We start from the raw sequence: 22217 nt of genomic DNA, 5'->3' as shown, positions 1-22217 counted from the left end.
GCTCGGGGACTACTCATTAGCACTGACCCTTCCTGTAATTATCAGATCCATTTGTGAAATTCATAATGGACTTAGGGCAACTGTGAACCAGGGCCTAAATAAAGTCTAGACTGCGTGGTCCAGTTCTCCTCAGTGGGGTTTTCCTGTGGGGGCTCTCAGTGGGTTCATCCAGTGGCAGTGTTTATATTTTTCTCTTGCTGTTGATGCATGTGAACATTTGTGCTTCTACTGAGGCAAAGCACTGACAAAGAGATGAAGTGGCATGATGGGAGCACTAAACTTTCATCTTGTCTTTCAGTGTTGTGGCAAACAAAGTTCACCCTTCCATTTTTTTTCTTCATGCCTTTTCTTGACTTTCACATATTACCCTCGTCTTATATTACATTTATATTGAATTGGATTATATTTCCTTAACTGGCTTCCAGCTCCCTCCACACCTGTCTGCTTGTTTAAAATGGCACACTCTGCATGTGAAACTTCCTATTTTAAGCCTTTTTTTTTGTGTGTGGTGTAAAGTTGGCCCTCTCAATGTTAGCTGCCAGTGCAGACCGGGAACACACACTGAGCTTTTAAAAATGTTTTATTTTCTTGCTGTCACACTCGATGATTTTATGACATTACATATGGAATAACAGACTAAAGGATAAAAGGCTGCTTGAATTACGTGTTGCGCAGATTGATAGGTTGTCCAAGTGTGCTGGTTTGCCACTGTGTGGCAGTAATTATGACGGTGTCTACAGTTTAATGCTGTGTTAAAATAACTTGTTTTTTTGATTTAATATTTCATTTCATTAGTGTCATTTACACTTAAGTCTTTATTATGTATTACATGGCTAATTGAATATCAAAGACTCAATGATCACATGCGTTGCCGATGAAGTATTTATACAGGGAACCTGAAACACAACGTACCACAGTAATGAATCGGCTCAAATGACAGCATTTAACCGTCTGTTACAGTCCTACTTATCCTCTTTCCCTCTGTCCTTCTCTCTCCTAGCTTGATCTCCTTTCAGGAGTTTGTAGCATTTGAATCGGTGCTGTGTGCCCCAGACTCACTTTTCATGGTTGCCTTCCTGCTGTTTGATAAAACGGGCAATGGGATGACCACTTTTGGTAAGTAAGTCTGCCTCTGCTTTACAAATTAACAGTAAAACATAGTTAAGTTTGCACAGATGTATCTAGTATCAGTCTGGCTTGCATGCAGTAGATATTGATTCAGTTCAGAAAGTCATGATCACTTCTGATACAGAAACACATTTTTGGCTCATTTTAAAATGCTGTTCTTAAATAATATTGTTATGTTTCTTATGTATACTGCAGCCCTATTTCTTTGTCTTTATTTATCATTGTTTTAAATATGAGAAAAGCACAATTTAGCACTCTGCCTTTGTTGTAAATGAACTGATTACTCATTGGTTTGGTACATGTATTCTTACTCAATACAAAGCAAAGTCTGGAGGGGAAAAAAAAAAAAACACACCAGGAGAACCTTTCTGCTCTTTCTAATATTCAGTTTCCTCAGCTTGTGTGCTTGTATCATGTTTAGATGATACCAGCTCACAAAATAATCAGGATGCTGTCTTAATAAAAGCGACAGTTTGTTGATTTGTGACTCTAATGTTATTATGTAAAGTGAGACAAAGTTCAGGTGTGAACACTGCACCTCATTCTCTGACATTTACCAAAGCCTTATTCAGACAGAGAGCTCCTCTTAAATGTGCCCCCGAAGAAGTTTCCATGTGGTCCTCTTTTGTTTATGTGGGGCGTCTGACCTCAGCTCAGCTATCCTGTTAGAGTTGTATCCACAAACAAAAATACTGTACATTGTCTTGTATCTTATCTGTAGAGATGAGGTTAGGGTCGGAGTTGGAGAGGTTCGGCAGCAACTACGGGATGCAGATGAAGATGGAGGAGGGGGTGGGTGGCCGTGCGCGCGCACGTGCGTGTGTGTGTGTGTGCGCGCGTGCACACATGATTGGCACCATTGCTGTGATGCCTGGAAGCTTGGAGTTGAAAAGGGAAGACATTTGTACTCATTGCTCATTTCGCATTTGCCTAATTGATTTAAACAAGTCTAATGCCAGCCTTCTGTAGGTGTGCGAGGTGTTGGCACATTAGGCTTGATTTGATATGCAGTGCACACATCCCGCTCGCAAACAGGGGAAGAGTAAGTGAATTTCATTTTAATTGTTGCTGTCGACAGGGTGCAAGATCATTGCGGGTGATTATATATGCACATATGTAAATTTTCATATTTAAAAGGATCAATTAGAGTGACGTTGTCTTGGTGGCAATTAAAAGGTCTGCTGTTTTTCTGCGTCTCCCAAAGGTTAATGAATATCCCAAAGCTTGTGAGTTATGAGTCTTGCGTACGAGTGGAAAATTGTATGAAAAACATAACACACATCATGCAATGCATAAACACTGGCTGCAGTGTCTGCCACTTGCATCAGGCGACCGTTTTCACCAAAAAGCCAGTAACTGGTGGCTGAGATTATAGGCTTGTCAAAGTTGCTTTATTGTGACACATTGCAGATTTTTTATTTTTTTTTTTTTTTACTCCTGCTCTCTTTTTCACTATTCATGCCATTCATTTGATTAAACAGCCTCACCAAGGCAGGCACAGAAATAAGAACTCTTTTATTACCTATTAAAAACATTCATAGCTGCAGCTTATGTTGCATTAAAGCCTTGTTTGTTTTCCCATGTAATAAATGTCTGTACTCTGATTTCTCCTTTTCGTTTCATTTTTCTGTAAAGTCGTTTTTTTTTTTTTTAATTTGATAATAACTCGAGCAGTTTTGTGTCAAGTACAAGGGCGGCGCATTGCTCAGAAATTTTAGCACATAAAAAAAAATAAATGCATAATTTGCTGGAAAGTCGACTTCATAAAAACTGCAACATAACACGGCGTATGAAATGCAGTTGTAGCGCAGCCAGAAAGACAAAAAAAAAAAAGGGGGGGGGGGGACTTAAAGAGGTCTGAGTGTTGACAGGTCTATAAAAGCTGATAATATAAACGTCACACTCAGGAGCGGCCTGTCCTTTAAAGAATTAAAGGCTGTATATTTATTGCCTCATTAAAGTGTCGAAAACACACACATACACACACATGCTGTCTTCCTTCAGAAGGTAATGCTGGGCTGAAGTAAATATCACCTTTCTTTTCTCTCTCTCTCTTTCTCTCTCTTGCTCTCTCTATTTCCCTTCCTTTCTGTAAAAAAAAAAAAAAATTTAAAAAAAAAAGGAAAAAATAGTTTCTTTCCTCCATTTCCTTTCTCCACTCCTTCAGCACAGCCTGTTGGGTAATAAGAAACAGGTCGCTCTATTGGTTTGTTTTTGTTTCTTTAGTAAGGCTGTAATTTAGGACTCATGTTCAGTGTCTCTCCACTCCACTGGCTGCAGAGGCTTAGAGGGTTCAGGCAGAGGAACATAAGTGAGAAGAAAAGCCTTTCCTTCTCAATACAGAGCCTACACAGCTCAAACAAGTTCTGCCATGTGTCATTCACCACTGATTTAGGGGAACTTAAGTCTCAATCAGAGCAGAATTGTGTTCTGGAGATTGACGTTGACGTTTTGTCAGCAACAATTGCAGACTTTTTTTTCTTTATTTTTTGGGGGGTGGGGGGTTGGGGGAATCAAATAATTACTAATGTTAACCACAAGACAGGAAACACATGCTATTTGTTAAGGCTTGACTCACACGACTTTGTAGCAACAGATTTTAGGTCTTAATTAGAGCAAACTCAAAACTTGAACAGGAAGAAACCATGGATAGATTTTTAATGGAGGCCTCATACGATGTACGGCCATTAGCCTTAAAAGGGTGGTACAGTCTGTAATTGTTAAAGGTTTGAATAAAAGCTGCTTGGCTTTTGCTTTGCCTCGTTGCCTGCTGCAGTTTGTTTCAATAGTTTCTGTTTTACAGGAAATCAGTAGTGCAGCATAGCAAGGTTCACTTAAGTTTCTCTAAAAGTCAAAGGCACTTGTACTTTATTTAAGAACTTTCATGTTATCAAAGTTATTCTAGTAGCAAGTCTTACCATTTTAAAATTTGTATGGGCAGTTATTTTGCAGAATTATCTAAATTAACTTTAACGGTCAAATCTGAAAGACCAAAACTACTTAGAAAGTTTGCTAACTTTGCACAAAAATACACTTTTCCAAAAGCTTTTTACCCCCTGAAAGTTAAACGTCTACCACCATCTTTGCTGTTTGCAGAGGTCTCCCAAAGATCCAAATGCAGGATTCTTGGGGTGCTGTGTCTCTCTGCCTCAGATAGTCTGTTACACATCAGTGAGGAAACTTTGTATTTTTATTTTTACTCCTATATTTACATGATAGCTTTTGCAGCATTTAGGATTTCACTAACAAAATATGAGCTGGTCAGAAAATGACACATATTTGCAGATGAAACTAGGTACTATCAGCATCTCCCTTATTTCACAAGAGGTCGTCACAGCAGATGGATCCACATATTTATTTTGGCGCAGATGTTTTTATGCTGGCTGCCCTTCCTGATGCAACCCTCCTATTTTTCCAGGCTTCCGGGCACTAGAAATACACTAGCCTGAAGCTGGGTTTGTGCCTCGGCCTGGTCTTGAATGGGGGATCTTTTGCATGTGAAGTAAATTCGTTAACCACTACGCCGTGGAGTCACTGTGTTTTACAGATGAACCTCACCAACAGTGTATAGTTAGAAGTAACTTTGGCTTGAGCACGTGCAAAGGTATTGTAGCAGTATGTCAGTGTGCTGCAGTATTAAGTTATTGCATCTTGTTAATAGAGATAATAAGTAATAACACAGCTAATGGCTTATCTTCTTTATTGTCTTCTCTGTAGAGGATGTGAAGCAGGTCTTTGGCCAGACCACCATCCACCAGCACATCCCCTTCAACTGGGACTGTGAGTTTATACGGCTGCACTTTGGCACTGAGAGGAACAAGCAGCTCAGCTACGGAGAGTTCACCCAGTTTCTCCTGGTGGGTTTTATGTTGATCTCCTGCTCTCTTTGTCTCTCCTACTCGGCTGATACAAAATCACATTCTTTATATTGTGTTCCCCCTTTTCTAACTGTCTTATTATCATCATAGAGCAATAAATTGTAGGCAATAAATCTGTACCAACTGTTTTATGCACCTGTACACATTGTCTTACAGTCCAGTACACTCCTGTCACCATAAAACTGTATTTTTTTTCTGGTCTAAGCTGAGACACACTAATGCACACACAATCACACGTGTTTTTTGCTGTTCCTATCCCTCTCCAGCACAGTCCTCCACATTGTCCAGATTAGTCATTAATGAAACACTGAGGTTATGTATTTGGGACATTTTTCTGCATTTGTTTTCCATTAGCTGACGTGCATGCAGCATTACTCCATTCTGCCTATTCTGAAGCAGGTAGAGACCCATTTCTGCCTCCATAAATAGTGTAGTATAGTTGGAATATTCCTAGTGTATTTGTGGCGTGTGAGCCATTTTCCAATATGATGTCTAGACTTAAATCAGGCCTAAGCAGGGGAGAGCTGGTGGAGCTGGTGGGAGAGAGGGAGGGCTTGAGTTGTGCCAAGTTTGCATCCACACTCACCATGTATCTGAATGAGCTTTTTATATTACACTTAACTTGGACCAGATGGCTTAAACACAGCAGGCAACAGCAGATGGATATTGGGACATTGTTCTATGTGCGTAACAGTGTCTCTACATAACCGTGGTTCCGTGTATTGAATCTGCGCTTATCTCACATTGTCTCTACTGTACATGTAAGCAGTAGCCTGCAGGCCTTGTGTTTATTTCAGTGTTTGCGTATTTGCGTATGCTTGTTTTTGCCCGTGTGTGTGCAGGAGTGCAGCTGTGTGGCGTTGCGGCCAGTAGATGCTGTACTTTGCATTGACAGCATGCCCAGTTCTCTCCCAGTCACTCACTCAGTGGTTTCCAGCTCCTCACAGCAGCAGGCTCGCAGCCAGCCACACTCATTGCTCAACTATGAAATGCACATTTCCTGCTTATGCTGTCTGTGTTTGATCATTTTTCATAGCTTTTGATAAATGCCTTAATAAACGACAGAAGAAAGTGAATTTTGTGTTGCTGCTTTTCTGCTGGTCTGCTGATATTTGTAAAAAAATCCATGACGTATACTTGAACTTAAAGGTCCTGTTACCGCATTGTATCGGTTTTTAATCATGTTTTTCTTTTTATTATTACTGTGACTTGTAGTGTTAAGCCTCCAGCAATATTTGCTCACTCCATTACTGGTTTGTTGTCAGCTACAGTTATAAAAACAACATTCCTTAAACCAGATTTTAAACCTGTGCAATGACTTCACACGTTGGTTTGCCACTAAATTATGTTATAACACACTTATTAATAGGCAGACAGTTAAATTTAATCCCAAAGTACACTGCGCAACTATAAAAGTTCTCAGAGTTGTGAACACCAACCCGCACATCATATTGTGTATTTCTTTATTTCTCTAATTCCCCGACATCCAGTTTCCCCCTCCCAAAAAATATGTTCCTGTCCTTTATTCCCTCCACCTCTTCCTGCCATACATGCATGTGTTTATTGTGTTTTTCTGCCATTGTAACCACACCACTGCCAGATGCTCACAAGATGGGATTATCGGGGAAAACGTTTGCGCCGCATATTTCTCACAAGGGCTCTCTCTGGCCAATTACTGTCTTGATGGAAGCCAGAGATTCTCACCAATTACATGCATTTTTCCCGTCTCGCACATGGATGCTGGCCAAGGCTCGGCTCGCACTGTCAGCGTGCTGTTGTCCCTGGCAGTGGTATTGCCGATGTCCAGAGAAGTGGCACGTAGTGGCACATAGTAGCTCGTATTATAAATTCTGGCAAGTTAAGGGCTGGAATTACGTGAAGGGGACACCACATGTCCCACTTCTTTCCTAAGCACTCAAAAAGTGAATTGTTGGCATTGCTCAGATTTTTAAAAGCCCCAATTATATGTTTGACTCGACCAAGAATCAGTGGGCAGCCCTTAACATCACTGGCATACATTTAAATGGACCGTTGTGCTTCTTCCTCCGCTAACTTTGGTAACTTTTACTCACACTTTTGGTGCTGATTAGAGGCAGGCGTTTGGGAAAGAGAAGAACAATCTCGCGCTGCTCATTTCTATTGTTTAAGGTTTGAAAAAGAAAAAGAATCACAGCCATTGAAAACAAACAGAGGTGGGTTGTCATATGTTTTTATTCTCATCCAAGGGCAATTAAAGCGACTAGGAATGTCTTGAAAGTCTCTCCCTGGGTGTCTTAAGCCCCCAGCTTTATGTCTCCTGCCTCCCTCACTCCCCTCCCAAATAAAAACCACGTCTCAGAAACACTCATACAGTTGCAAGTTAAGGTTTTAGGAGGCTGAGACCATAAACTTCTCCGTTCCCTGCACCACAGTTGTTTTGTTGCTCTGTGTGGTTGCTGTGTGGCTTTTCTGACTCTGGACTGAGGAGAAATGGATCTATTTTTTTTTTCTTTTCATTTACAGATGGACACAAATGCACAGATTAATGTTTCCTTCTATGTTAAGTTACACACACGGTCACACATGCAAAATGCAACGCTTCCCCTTTTTTGTTTTGATTGTAGATATTCAGCTCCCCTCCCTCCCCCCCACTTTTTCTCTTCCCAGTTTATTTCTCGCCAAAGTGTTTTGACCTACTCACAACCGACCAGAGAAGTGAGTCACGACACTCAGGATGCTGACACTAAAATATCTTACCTTATTTACTTTGGAAGTGTTTACATGCGTCAATCTCTCTTCATTTCCTTGCTTTCCACTCACTTATGCACTCTCCAGAGCCCCTGCTGCGCTCATAGGTGATACTGACACATGCCTGCTACATTTGCTGTTTTTTTTTTTTTTTTTTCTTCTTTTTTTTTTTTTTTGCAAATGCAGCTCTTTTGTTGCAATGTCTATTCTTACTCCCCTCCGGTCTCCACTCAGCTTTGTGTAAATGTCACTCTTCCCCAGTCGTTTCTCTCGGGCGCCTCGATTTTAGAGTTCGATCGGTTATGCTGTCAGCGAAATATCACTCAAAAATTCAACACAACAATAAGTCATAGTCTCATAGGTTTTTGTGTTGTGGTTATACCTTTTTTTTTTTTTTTTTAAGAGTTCTCTTAACAACAATAACATCCGAATCAATCAACTGAATAACGTGCATATTTGAGATTTAATCGGCCCCCCATATGTTTTGTCTAATGTGATGTTTAAAAAAAACAAACTTGGAGAAATTGATTTATTGAAATCAGAATTATTTACTTTCTCACTATACAAAATTAGCTAGCTAGTGCTTATACTTTGAGAAATGTAATTTAAAAACAGCATCTTATTTTAAATTTTAGAATATTTACGTGTAAAGAAAATCCACTTTATTTTAATTTAATGGTTTCTTTGCACATAGGCAACTAACAAGTATTTTCATTATTAATTAATCTGCTCCCTTTCCTACTCAGTGCTTATTGTCAATCATCCAGAAATATACAGATTAATTTAATATGAACAAACCAAAGCAGCTCATCTTCTTGAAACAGTGAATGTAACTTTGGCTAAAGCAGCTTTATAGAAATTATTTTGGGGGAGATAAGACAGTAATTAATGCACAAACAGTAAAGCCAATGAGTCTATGTTAGGCTGTGTTATTTAACAGTAAATCCGATTTTTTTATATTATTTCTAACCATTTTATAAATAAAAATGCCTTTTATGTATGAGTAATTCAAATCCCAATTTAAAAAATTAACTAAAATAATAATTTTATTAAAATGCTGGTGATTTTCCATTGGCTTTGGCTGCAAACCTCTTTTGGAGCAACAACAACAAAAAAACTGCATTCATATGTACTTCATTTAAGCCTTGTAATGTGTCAGAAACCTCATGCATAAAAATACATCAGGCTCAGTGTCTTTTTTTTGGGGGTTTTTTGCCCTCATTTTTTTTTACCTGAAGGCCTTCATACACCACAGGTGAGTCAGATGCCTCAACAGCTAGCTTTATCTTGCTGTTTTTGTTTTTATTGTCCTAAAATCCCTGCCTTTTGCTGACAGATAGAGGAAGCATTGATGTCAGCGGTTTGTTTACGGCCTCTCTCTGTAGACTTGTGGTTGCAGGTACCGATAATGGCTGCTAATTTTCAAAGGCCTTGTGGGATCTGTCCCCACCACAGCCTGCTGTTGTCCCGCTGGAACTATTGTGCATTTGTGTGTGTGTGTGTGTGGAAGAAGAGAGACAAAGTGAGCAGTTCGGCGATTAGCTGTCTTGCCCCAGTGTGCGTGTGTGTGTGTGTGTGTCTGTGTGTTTGTATGTTTCTCCCTCAAGTGGGTTTAATGTGGATTTTGGGGAGGGTGTGAAAAGCCCAAGCGACGCCTCACAGTAGGCAAGCCACTGTGCTGGGGGAGAGGAGACGAGGCTAAAGCCTGGCTTAACACTGGCTCCCCCATAACTGGGGTGGGGGTGGGGGGGTGGGGAGATGGTATCGTGGGGGCCCATGAGAGCAAATGCTGTGTTTTTATGCAAAAGTGATTATGTGGATTTTTAATTCAAGAAGGCAACTCATGGAGGTGCCTGACCCACATATGCGTACAATAATATCAATTTACTGTATGCACTAACACCTTGCCTCCCCTCCTTTCTTCTCACCATTGCCCTCCACAGGAGATGCAACTGGAACATGCACGACAGGCTTTCATCCAGCGGGACCAAGCCCACAGCGGCTCCATCTCGGCGCTGGACTTCAGGGACATCATGGTTACCATTCGGCCGCACATGCTCACACCCTTTGTAGAGGAATGCCTCGTGGCGGTGGGTTTTTCTTTTTTGTTTCTTTTTTTTTTTTTTTTTTGGGCTCTGTGGTTTTCTCATCTATTTGTTTTACTGTTGTCCACAAGAGCCACAGAGTCAGGTTGGTTAAAAATAGTGAGCCTCTGTTGAAACTGTCCTTGGTCATGATATGTTAAAACAATAAAAAGTTGTCTGCATCAGGTGTTCCTTAGAAGCACCTAATGGATACATTTTTTTGTTTTTTTTTAACACAAATGATTCTTTTTTTTTTTTCATTCATAGATTATTCATGTATGCATATCTTTAAGTAAGTCATCATAAATTTCAAACATACAATGATGCGCATTTTGGAGTTTCACAAACATGCACAGTATTGCCAAATCATATGTACTATATGATGATTTGGTTGCTGAAGTCAGCAAGCAAGCCTTAGCAGCCTATCATTACTGTATTCTCCATAAAAGAGGGAAAGTCAAGATTCTTTTCTTCTATCTCGCCACTTATTTCTTGTCCTTTTTTCTTCCCTCTTTTTCTCACACTCCCACAAACCAAACACTGTGGCTTTCTCTTCTCCTCTGGCTGTCCATCTCTCATTCTTCTTCCCCTTTACCTTTTTTTTCCTGCTACCTCTCATCTGTCCTTGCTCTCTTTCTCTCTTCTTCCCTCCTTTCCTTTTTTCCCTTCCTCTCTCTCAACCCCCCCCTCATCGCTCTCTCTCTCCCAACATGTCATTAAGTCTAACCTCTCTGGCGGTGTCAAAGCCAAGCAGGAGAGCTGAATGGGGAAGATAGAGACAGAGATAGATGGAGACTAGAGCTTTACAGTCCATCATCTCTGCCTGTGTGTGTGTGTGTGTGTGTGTGTGTGTGTGTGCTCTCTATTTGTTTTGAACTCTGAGATGTTTGTCTTTTTTGCCTCTTGTTTTTTCTTTCTGTGTGTTAGTGTTTTTGTTGAGCGCGTGTGCATCTTGTGTCTGCGTCCATGTCTTGCCCCATTTCATAAACACCTTGTAGACTCTGTCATTTTCTCTGCTGTGTTTACCTCACCGGCCAGACATCTTGGTGTGCTGTTAGTAAACTCTCATGCACGCACGCTCCCACATGTACACATACACACACACACACACACACACACATACATATAAAAAAAAAAAAACCTCATAAACACTGCAGACACATTAAAGGCGGTATTATGGCAGAGCACAACCAGTGAGACGGCAACTCACCAAACATGGTAAATGATTAGTGCCACACTCTTTTTCACCAAAATGCTGTCCTCCTCTCTCCCATTTGAAACACTGTGGGAAGATCCATGTTTACACACTCACAGATAGGAACAGATACAAAAGTGTCTCCCTGTTAGAGCAGTTTCACCTAAGCCAGAGCTTCCCTCTCTTGTTGCAACCATGTTGAGCAGTAAGCAACTGCTCTGAATGTGTCTGTAAAGCAAACAGTGCCATCTAGTGAAAGGAAGCTCAACATTTTCTCCTTGCTTAACCCTTGAGGCCAGCACAACCGTAATGATCCTCTAACTCAACAGTACCCAACAGTAGTCATACTTGAACACATATTTTTTGTTTTTTAGACACAGCTTTTAGAGCTGCTCTTCTGAGCGTCTGAGAACCTTGTTTAATAAAGATGGGATCATGGGTCGCATAAAAGCATTTGTGGGCAGTCTGGAATGTCCTCTAGAACCCGGCATCTATTTTTAATCTGTTACCTTTTTTTTTTTTTTTTCTATTTTCTCTTCTTTTACCACTTCCTCCATCTCATAAAGAAAGTTAATTAAACTCCCCCGAGAGTACACATCATGTGATGGAAAAAGTAGCGGGTGAAACAAGTTTGCTTCTCCCTGCGGAGAAATGCTAGAGAGGAACGTCGCTAATTAGCCACCATGTTTTAGGCTGTTTTCGTGTGTATATTTACATAACAATAACATCCAGATGCACGACTGTGTTTAGGTTTATTTTTCTTATTCCAGTGCTTGTTAAATTGCCCCTTTTCTTCCTTGCCCAGGTTTCAGGGGGCAGCACATCTCATCAGGTCAGCTTCTCCTACTTCAATGGCTTCAACTCACTGCTCAACAATATGGAGCTGATTAGAAAGATCTACAGCACTCTGGCTGGCCACCGCCGAGATGTGGAAGTCACCAAAGGTACCCGGGGAGAGCCTCCCACCCCGCCCCCTCCTGCTCTCACACACACATAGCTCATAACTGTTACAACTGAGATGACAGAAAAGCAGATTCACTTTTATATAATGCAATAAACAAGGCAGCATGCAGAAAATACAGTCATAAAACAAATGAAAGTATGCACCGCATGTACTAATTTGCTTTCCAGATAGTTATGTCCATGTGCATTGAACAGGGGGTGGAGACTTGTTTTTGTTTGGGTTACTTTCTTCCCGGTGGCATTTAAATGGGCACGTTGGATCCAACCCAGTACACGTACTGCATGCCCACAGTCTCTGATGGTGCCTGTCTTGTCTATTACACATCCTGGCAGTGATCTGGCAGTGATCTTTTTTGGGGGGGTTTATAATGAGAAATAAGAGTTTTCATTCTTTGAAAAACAGACAAAAATGTCAAATTTGCTAAATTTTGCTTCTTGCTTTTGAGGCTGTGATGTGTGGTCTCACCCTGTAGCTCAAGTGCACTTTGTATGCTTAAAATTAACTACACAGTCTAAAGCTACTGTAAAGCAAAGATGCAAAACTAGGAGATAATGAAAGAAGGCATTTTTATTTATTGAACGAACAGACTGTGACTTTCTCTGAACTTATTTTACATGTATCTTTCTGTCTCCTATGGTTAGTTCCTTTAAATCTCTCTCTTGTTTGCCCCACTTGCTGTCTCTCATTCCTTTCTTCAATACTTGGCAGGGCGCCTAGATGGCTTTCAGTGTCTTTCTCCCTTCTGCCATCTCTTTCTTTTTGACTCCCTCTTGAGCTCTAGTTGTCTTTAAGAAACCACTCTGACCTCTCTCCACATGGCTCCCGGCCACTAACAGAGCCTTATGATGCTATCTGAAGCCTTATCAGGGGTGTGGACTGTACCCGACCCAGACCAAAAGTCCACACATTCTGCAGACTGTTCCCACCATGGGTACACGAAGGCCTGGGCTTGACTCGATCCCGTAGCCAGCCAGGCCTTCACGGCCACCGCCTATCTACTCTCCACTCCCGGGCTCATTAAGGCCTCCTGGGGGACTGCGAATGCATCAAGATTGTGTACATGTTGCAACACATGCTTCTCGTAGCATTTCTCGCATAACACTCAAGCATTAAAATGCATTAACACAGCCAAGCATGCACACATGTGTAATAATCCTGATTGATTCCTTATGCGCAACAAGGCCACTGTTTTGCAGAGACACCATTACGGCGCTTAACGCCTACACACAGCTGTATGTGTATATCTGGGTGTATGCGCACAGGAGATGCACTTTTTTGGGTTAGCGGTGTACTACTACATAACAAGTCATGTCTGGGTATCTTTAGGCCCTTTCCATTAATGTGACGCCATCTGATCGTGTTGGCTTCATGCAAACCTTAGACCCTTTTTTGCACGAAAGTCCAAACCTACAGTCCTGCTGTTCTGACCTGGTGACAGTTGCTTGTGGCTTTTAACATTACACAAGAACGAATGCATGCTTTCATATTAACAGTTAGGTACAGACAAGATTAAGACCGCTATCATGTCTCTTCTATTGTTTTATTGAATCCCCTATGCATTTATAACTCAAGGCAAAAAAGCTTTCTGAATTAGACACCCGCTTTTCGTCTGTCCCACGGTCTTATGCTACCCAAATTAATGTCATAGAGACCTCAAAGCCTTGGTGAAAATGACTGAACAGGTGTTTTCAGCACACAGGAGTCTGAGTTTTTCCCACTTTGCCCTACAGTGTATTTATTAAATACTGAAGTCTTTGATAAATACAACATTACGGTAAAATCTTTACCACTATAAAAGACAGTGTCTCAGACGGGTAAGATTAACAAGAATTTTTGTTAAAAAAAAGTTAGTTTGTAGTGGGTTTATTGCATCCATGTGGCATGAAACAGGAACATGATCCATTCATAAGCTATTCTTATGCCAGAGAGTTGCATTTAAACACGAGGCACAGCAGCAGTAACTTCATTAATTACTTATAATTAATTATACCTGACATGGAGACAGGATCAGTCAGGATCTAACAGCAAATGACTTTATGTACTTCACCTCATACAGATGAAGGATCACATAGAGTAACAGTTTATAAGCTAGGGTTTAATAATTGTCCCATCCGTTTACTAAAGTTTATTAAAGTCTGTTTGGATGATGCAACTTCTGTAATCATCAACTGTCAGAATATCGCTCAATCACCTATGTGTCATGTCAGATTTTACACATGATATTATGCAAGTACTTTGGCTTATTGTTATGGGAGCGTTTGAATGAAGCTGTCAGGGTGGTAGAAGTGAGCTATTTGTCTGAATGACAGAATACCATAAGTTTAACAGGCCAGTGAAGCCAGCAATGTTACGTGTCCCAAGCTGAGAAGAGATTTTTTGGCTCTTACCAACAACTGATCTAAAACGTGAATTGTTGTGATCAGACTTTTGACCTTTTTTGGTCTGCCACCAATGAGTCCAGACTTAGATGGCTCAAAAAATCTTTTCTTCAGACATCCCAGGTCCTCGTAGGATGAGACCTGTTTATCGGCATGTAATTTTGTAGAAACATTCATGGATCAGATGAAGATAATGACTTAGGTGTTCCCCTGACTTTTCCCCCCAGCACTATCATTGACATTTGAGTTTTTGACATTTTTGGTTTTGAGTTAAATTCATTGTGGATTGCTGTGAGTTTCAATGTAAACATTCATCCCTTTTAACTTTAACCGCTTTGGTGATTCCATGACTTTTTTTTCCTTGGTGGTAATTATCAGACCTGACCATGCTGACGTGATAAACTAAGATGGTGAGCATGACGAACTAGCCTGCTTTGTCATTTTGAAAATGTTAGCATGCTGACACTACCATCAGAAAGCAGTGCTGTGCCTATTTATAGCTTCTCAGATTGTCTTAGCAAAAGATGGTAGAAAGCACTTTTCTGTAAATAGCAAGCAGTAATATTTTGCTGATAAATGTTGATCTAGGAATTTTAATGATCTACCTCCCAACATTATTCTTTTTTCCACCTAAATTATTTATTCCTGTGTAAGTACGCTGCCTCACATGCTTGTTGGCATTACCTGCTTTTACTCATAGATGTGTGCATGTATGTGAGAGAGTGAGAGAGAGCAAAAGAGAGCATGCCTCAGGGGTAAGCTGAGCCTCTGTGGGGTGAATGGCTCCAGTGTAGGACGACTTTGTCACAACCCCAGCCTGCTGCTCTTTGAATAAAGCAGGTCAAACAATGGTGACTCCTCCACTGTAAGCCTGCCTACAGTCAACCTGTTCCTTTTTCATTTAACAATAGGCCAGGTCTTAAGTTACGACATGCTAAAGCTGCTTCAAAGAGGTCTTGAAGTCATAACTCTCCATGGCCGTATTTTTTTATTCTAATTTCTTGAGCGGGCGTTGACACGTTTTACTTAGAACTTACAACCAACTCGCAGAGGGAAGCTGCCGTGAGTGACAGAAGTTCAAGGAAAAATCCATCATAAAGAGCTGTAAAATTAATGTAGCCACTGACAATAACTCCTACTTGTCAGGGCCAGCTTTATTTGTGTAATTTACTCCTTAATGTATGTGTTCTGTGCTGTAGCAACAAGAGCAACAAAGACATAATGGACTACAACACTGCAACAAAGTTCAGTGTGCAACATCCAGCTGTGCATCCATTTCAGCCTTGGATTTAAGAGAAGCAGCTATCAAATTCTGCTGTGATGTCTGTGTTACCCTGAGTTGTCCTGTCCAGTCTGTCTCTGCACTCAGAATATCTTAAATGGATTTAGGATCCACCAAGGGTGTTCCTTGTCTTTTTGTGTTTATATTTTATTGAACACAATTGTAAGGCATGACCCAGGGTCAAGAATGTGGAATCTAGTTAATATCCTAGTTTTACTGCGGAAAAATACACAATTTACACCCATCATTTAAGGTCATTGTCAGGGGCTCCACAGTGTAGTGGTTAAAACGTTTGCCTAACTTATGAAAGATCCCTGGTCTGAGACTGGGAGGAGACACAAAGCCCTGGGAGGGTTGCGTCAGGAAGGGCATCCAGTGTAAAAATCTGCTGAATCAAATACGCAGGATTGTCCGCTGTGACAACCGCTTGTGAATAAAGAAGCAGCCAAAAGAAGTTTTCTGTCTCTAAGATATTTGCCAGCCAGAAAAAATTGCCTCCTCTGTGTTATGCCACATTCAGAGTACAAGCACTGTATGATTGCTTTGCCACATCACTGTCATGCTAACAAAAGTTGATCGTGAGTTTGTAGCTCCATATTGCCAGTTTCCACTGAAAATGACTAACAGCCAGTTGCTTCTTCAGCAGTGGTGTGAACACAGCATTAAGGCAGAGCTGTTACTGTATCTTAAGGGGTCGGTGGGTGAAGAATTTCCAAATTTGCTTACAAGGGAAGATATTTAGGAGCGAGTTGTGGACAGGCAGATTGGGGTGCTGTCTTCTGTGATGTGGATGTAATGTACTGAAGGTGAAAGTGAAACTGCGCCTCAAAGTGCCGCACTTTATTTACCTGTCAGTTCACATCCCAATACCGCTCTGTGGTTTTGAACTGGTATCTCAGGTATTTAGAAGCAGCTCAGAGTTGATTACTCTCATTGAAATGAGCCAGTTGAGGTGATTCGGGTTTGTGATCACTGTAGAGGCTGCCAGTGTGCATCTTGACTGTCGGGACACTTGCTTAGTTTATTTACATGTGACCTGGAAAAAGAGAGGCAGTGGCAAGCAGTGGTTATGTATCAGGTTTTAAATTGTTCCACATATGTTTTACCTGTGAAAATATAAAGAAAAATCTCTCTTTTCCTGCAGAGGAGTTCATCGTGGCAGCTCAGAGGTTTGGCCAGGTGACGCCCATGGAGGTCGACATCCTCTTTCAGCTGGCTGACCTGTCTGAGCCTCGTGGGTAAGAAGATCATAAAGACATGGACATACAACAACGCAAATTCTGGTGTACACACACATTCAGCTAAGTTATCCAAACAGTGGATAATGTAAGTTTTTATTAAATGCTTAAATTTTAGTGATGTGATTATGTTTTGGCTGTGGGTGTTAAAGTTTGCTGCTATTGTAGAACTAAAGCTAAGGTCTTGCCAGCTGCATTCAAACTAGAATATTTTAGAGAGACACTACCAACTTGCTTTCCTCTCGGCTTCATGTGTATTTCACAAAAAAGTGGAAACTATTTTGTGAATTGTAGCTGTGTTGCAGCAGTATAGAAGACGCAGTTGAATTAATGCTTTCACCAATTTGCCTCTCCTGAGTGAGTCAATTACTTGTGCAGTCTAAGACTATTCCAAACTTGCCACCCTAAAAGAAGGTTTTGCCCCGGGGTCCGTACCTCAGAGATATGAACGCTCTCTCAGACTTCTCTGCGGTGGATCAAAAGAGTCAGACATGTGTTCAGTGCCAGAGAATCTTCTTTCTGTCTGAACCTAAATCAAACTCCTGTTTATCCTACCAAAAAGAAAAAAAATAAAGGGAGCAATTCCAGTCCCTGCAATCCGTGGCACAAAACAACTATATATGTCTCACATTCCCCCACTTCCTTTCCATCTGCCTCGCGGCCCGACCAGTGCACTCATAATTTCTAACCCCGGCCTGAGAAACCGCCCGATTATTATTTCTGGGCAATGGGATACTTTAATAGCCCAGTAGCTCCACTCCCCTTGATTGGCGATGTGAGAGATAATAGTCCCAATATACAGTGGAGATGGGGACTGTGTTCCCAGTTCCCTGAGCCTGGGAATTCTGTGACTTTCAAAGAGATGCAATAGAGAGACACGAAAAGATTAAACATCTTTGTTATACTTGGATGAAGCGATAAAGGAGCATGAGTCATCACTTTCTATTGGTTATCTAACTCAGTCATGCCAAGCACAGGTCTGGATTTGTGAATGCCACAATATTTTCACCTGAAACGACGGTGTAGTGTCTTTAAACTTTGAGTAACTTCAGACTGACAGGTTGAGTTTGCTTGAGGTTGGTGATACATGGATGAATTGTTATAATCCTCTGAGAGTTACTTGAGCCTTCTCACTCTCTCCCGCCTCTCTCTCTCTCTCTCTTTCTCGCTCTACCAGACGTGTTGGTTTAGCAGACATTGAGAAGATTGCTCCGCTGGAGGAAGGCGCCCTGCCCTACAACTTGGCTGAAGTCCAGAGACAGGTAGAGAATATGAGGACTCGTTGATGTGTTTGGTTTCCTCTTCCACACTGGCAGCTCTTTTCCTTCTTGATGCATTCTCTTGGGCTAAATGTGACTGTGAAGATAAAGAGGATTTATAATTAAGGTTAACGATCGCTCCTGCATGTAATGAATCCCCCAAAACAAGCATCGGTATGATTTGAATGACAAATTGGCAAATCATTAGATTTTTAATCTACTCCCTCTCTCGCTCTCTCTTTCTCATACATGTTTGCCACTTCTCTCTCTTTATATTCTGTTAACTTGTTTCCTCTTTCTCCATTGAACATGTTGACAGTATTGCAACATTTAGGTTTAGAAATGCAGAGGAATCAAATATAGGAGTAACAGATCCAAATAAGTTTAGTCAGGTATAAAAATGGAAAGTTTGTTCCCAAAATGCCAGTTGGCCAGTACTCATCAGTCCTGTTCATTTTCAGACGTTCCCACTAAGTTTTAAGTAACTTCCCATCATCGACTTGAACCTAAAAAGAGTTTCTTCAGAGAAAACACCACTATACCTCTCCCTGGTGTGCGGTTGACATCTTGAAAAACAAACACACAAAACTCAGAAATCCATGGAAATAGGCAACCAGAGCCATCCTCAAGACCTAATGAACATCAGACATGCTTCAAGTTGAATATAATAACTGGCTAACAAGAGCAATTTGTAACAAAGGAAATCAAGAAGGACATACAGACAACCAGACAGATGAGCAGAAGACTGTTTGCTTTCTCCAGCTGTTTGGTCAGGGCTGTGTTGCCTGGTGGGTTCCAGCACTACAGTAAAGGCTTGGCCAGGCCATATTGGAGCAGGCTGGGGCCAAAGGGGAGAAAGCAAAGGGGCCCAGCACAGTACAGACGCCAGTCCAACCACAATGAGCCACTTTAGGCCCTTGTGGTTTGGACTCAGGGGCTGGCCCTCAGTTAACTGTGGAGCTCTCTCTCCTCATCTTTGCTACTTCTTTCCCTGTTTCTTTCTTTTTTTTATTCAACTCCCTCTCCCGCACGCTCTCTTTCTCATACATGTTTGCCACTTTTCTCTCTTTATATCCTGTTAACTTGTTTCCTCCTTCTCCTTCAAACATGCTGACAGTACTGCAACATTTAATCAATTCTCGCGAAGTAGAGGAGGAGGGTGCGGAGGGAGTGTGGGTACAGTTTGACAGGTGGACCTGTTCCAGAAACTTCCCCAACTCTTCCCCCTCACTCACACACACACACACACACACACACACACACACACACACACACACACACACACACACACACAAAAGCAGCACCCCACCCCCACCCCCCTACAGGTTCTAGTGACCAGAGCTCAGGAGACCAGACAAGGCAGCAGGTACCTCAGGTGAATGGAGGAGTGTGACACTTCTCTGTGCTTTGCATAGTAAAGTGATAATGATCAGAAATGTCTTTTCAGGTGACACTAAATACACTAATCTAAGTGAGCAATACACTCTTTTTATCAGATATGTTAACAGTTCAGCCTTTTTATGTATGCTGTTTATTGCTTCTTTTTAGTCCAGATGGGCTTTGGAAGGCATTTGGTTGGGATATATAATTTATACAGCACCGTGCAAAAGTCTTGAGCCACCCCTCATTTCTTTGTATTTTGTTAGGAAAATGGGAAATATGTGCAGTGATTTATTGAAACATCTGTATAAATGAAATAAATATAAATGAAACATGGTATAAAAAGCAGTTTGTCTGTGCTTAGAGGCCCAAGAACATATGATTTCATTTTCAAGGTCAAGGGTCAAGGTCATCAAAATTTTTCAATTGTTTAAAAAAAAACCCCTATCTCATCATTGGTGAAATTTTAAAATTCATATCTCAGTGAATTTTTCATCTATTGCCATGAAATTTGGTACTCAGTTATAAACAATTACTTGATAATTCACTGTATTTTTCTATTTGAAAATAAAATACAATAATGCAAAGTGAACTGCAAGCCCTACACAAAAATTACATACACACATACCATTCATAGCTCGGCAATCTGTCCAAACCTTTGGCTGGTACTGTATATGCTGTTATCTGTGCATGTGGATCTCATGTTTTAAATAAAAAACAGAAAATCATATTTTACAGTTTCTAAAACCCAATAAAATACATTTTTAGTGTTTGTGATCTAGTAATTTATGATGGAGTATGCCAACATTGGGTGGTGTCTATGCAGTGTAGTCTTCGCACCTAGAAAATTTGGGGTGAGGGAGGTATGCGCTCTACTGAGTGACCTTCTAGTTTCTTTACGTAGTCTTCAGGAATAGCTCTCCAGGGTTTATGAAGGATATTCAAGGCTCTTTGTTGGATGTTGGTTGCCTTTTTTGATCCCACACGGGGTCTGGGAGGCCAGTCCATGACTGATAGTGCTCCATTGTTGTTCCATTGTGTGTTTTTCTATCCATGCTTTTACTGCACTGGCAGTGTGTTTGGGATCATTGTCATGCTGACAAATGAAGCCATTGTCATTGTCATTGCTAATCAGATGCTTTTCAGATGGTATTGCATGGTGAATCAAAATCTGATGGTACTGTACTTTTCTGTGTTCATAATTCCATCAATTTTGACAAGATTCCCAACACCACTGAAATGCATCCTCAAACCATGACAGAGCCTCCACTGTGTTTTATAGACGGCTGCAGACACTCACTGTTGTACCTCTCTGTTGACCTCCTCTATACACACTGACAAAAATTTGAACCAAAGATTTCAAATTTGGCTTCATCACTCCATAGACCTGTTTCCACTGATTTTCAGTCCGGTTCTTGTGTAGTTTTGCATACCTCAGCCTTTTCTTCCTGTTTCCCTTTCTTAAAAATGGCTTCTTGACAGCCGCCCTTCCTCTGAGACCATTTCTGATGAAGCTTCAGTGAACAGTAGATGGATAAACTGAAGGGCCTCACGTCCTGTGTCAGGTCTTTGATGGATATTTTCCTGTTTCTTAATGAAATGACTTTGACACTGCCCATGTGTTGTAGATAATTTTTAGATCTGCCACTTCTTCTTTTGTCCTCCACTTGTCCAAATTCCTCAAATTCTTTAAGGGCACACTAAACAACATGTTTAAAAATGCAAAGTTTTCAGCTAATGGCTCTTTGGGAATCATCTTGTTGGTACAAAAATAATATTTCATGCCTGTCAAACTAAAGAAATGGGAACATATATGTTTTAGTGACAGGCTTCTAGTGACAAAGTGCCTAAAGATACAATTTAAAATTGGCTAAGTTGTCTGTTGCTGTATGTGTAGACACAACATTGGTTCATCCATTGAGTTAGGTGCCTTTTTTAATGCTTAAACCATTCATAGTTTGGTGTTAAGTGGCCTAACAAATAAAATAACATTCCTCTGAAAATGGTCAGGTACCATGATTTGACTGAATATGATGGAAAAAGCAGCCAATGTTCAAAGAAAAACTTTGAAAGGCCTTCAGAAAACCTGGAGAACTTGCTCAAGACCGCTTTAAAAAAAGACAAGGAAGTCTGGCTCCTTGGAAGTAAAACTGAAAGAAATGGGGGTGGCTTAATTTTGCACAATATTATGCATTAATGCAATTAATGATGGGAGTTTAACAAAAATCTACAACCTCATCTCTTTATGAAGTGCTGACATGACTGATCAGTTCAACAAATTATGATTGGCAAGTAATGAAGTGTTTTGATAATCAGGCATGTAATTTTATTTTTAAAGCTAACCATTCTCCAGTTACAGTTCAAAAGTACAAAGATTTCTTGATATATATTTTTTAAGGTAATAATAATAATTGCATTGTTTTCCCATTTTTCACCTTTATCATAATCTAAGCCATTAGACAGAAAACTATTGGAAACATTGTTAGGATGAAAATTATATTTTGACTCCATACTTTATAACTAATGACATTAGCAGACTCTTCTATTCATCCATTTCTGTTTCTTCTGAGCATAATTTTACCGTATACCAGTGTCAGTCACAGATCTATACTAGACTCTGTCAGACATAATTAATTCACTAGCCTGGGATTTTGGGTGGAATTAGATGTGTACCATGCAGGGATTTATAAGACTCCATTAAAGT

The 22217-nt window shown here is 40.6% G+C and overlaps 1 protein-coding gene across 2 annotated transcripts in view; it reads left to right on the top strand.

Moving 5' to 3' along the window:
- slc25a13 (solute carrier family 25 member 13) overlaps positions 1 to 22217 on the top strand; it is a 51148-nt gene that overhangs the window by 6633 nt on the left and 22298 nt on the right. For both annotated transcript variants that reach the window (XM_030740683.1, XM_030740682.1), the window contains exons 4-9: positions 1001 to 1116; positions 4846 to 4985; positions 9677 to 9823; positions 11818 to 11956; positions 16781 to 16874; positions 18052 to 18136. In XM_030740683.1, coding sequence (XP_030596543.1) covers positions 1001 to 1116; positions 4846 to 4985; positions 9677 to 9823; positions 11818 to 11956; positions 16781 to 16874; positions 18052 to 18136 — 721 coding nt within the window. The remainder of the gene's footprint in view (positions 1 to 1000; positions 1117 to 4845; positions 4986 to 9676; positions 9824 to 11817; positions 11957 to 16780; positions 16875 to 18051; positions 18137 to 22217) is intronic.

The sequence above is a fragment of the Archocentrus centrarchus genome, chromosome 11 (genome assembly GCF_007364275.1).
Source record: "Archocentrus centrarchus isolate MPI-CPG fArcCen1 chromosome 11, fArcCen1, whole genome shotgun sequence".
Classification (NCBI taxonomy): domain Eukaryota; kingdom Metazoa; phylum Chordata; class Actinopteri; order Cichliformes; family Cichlidae; genus Archocentrus; species Archocentrus centrarchus.
The sequence above is the reverse complement of the archived record's forward strand: the minus strand, read 5'-3'. Positions and strand labels throughout refer to the sequence as shown.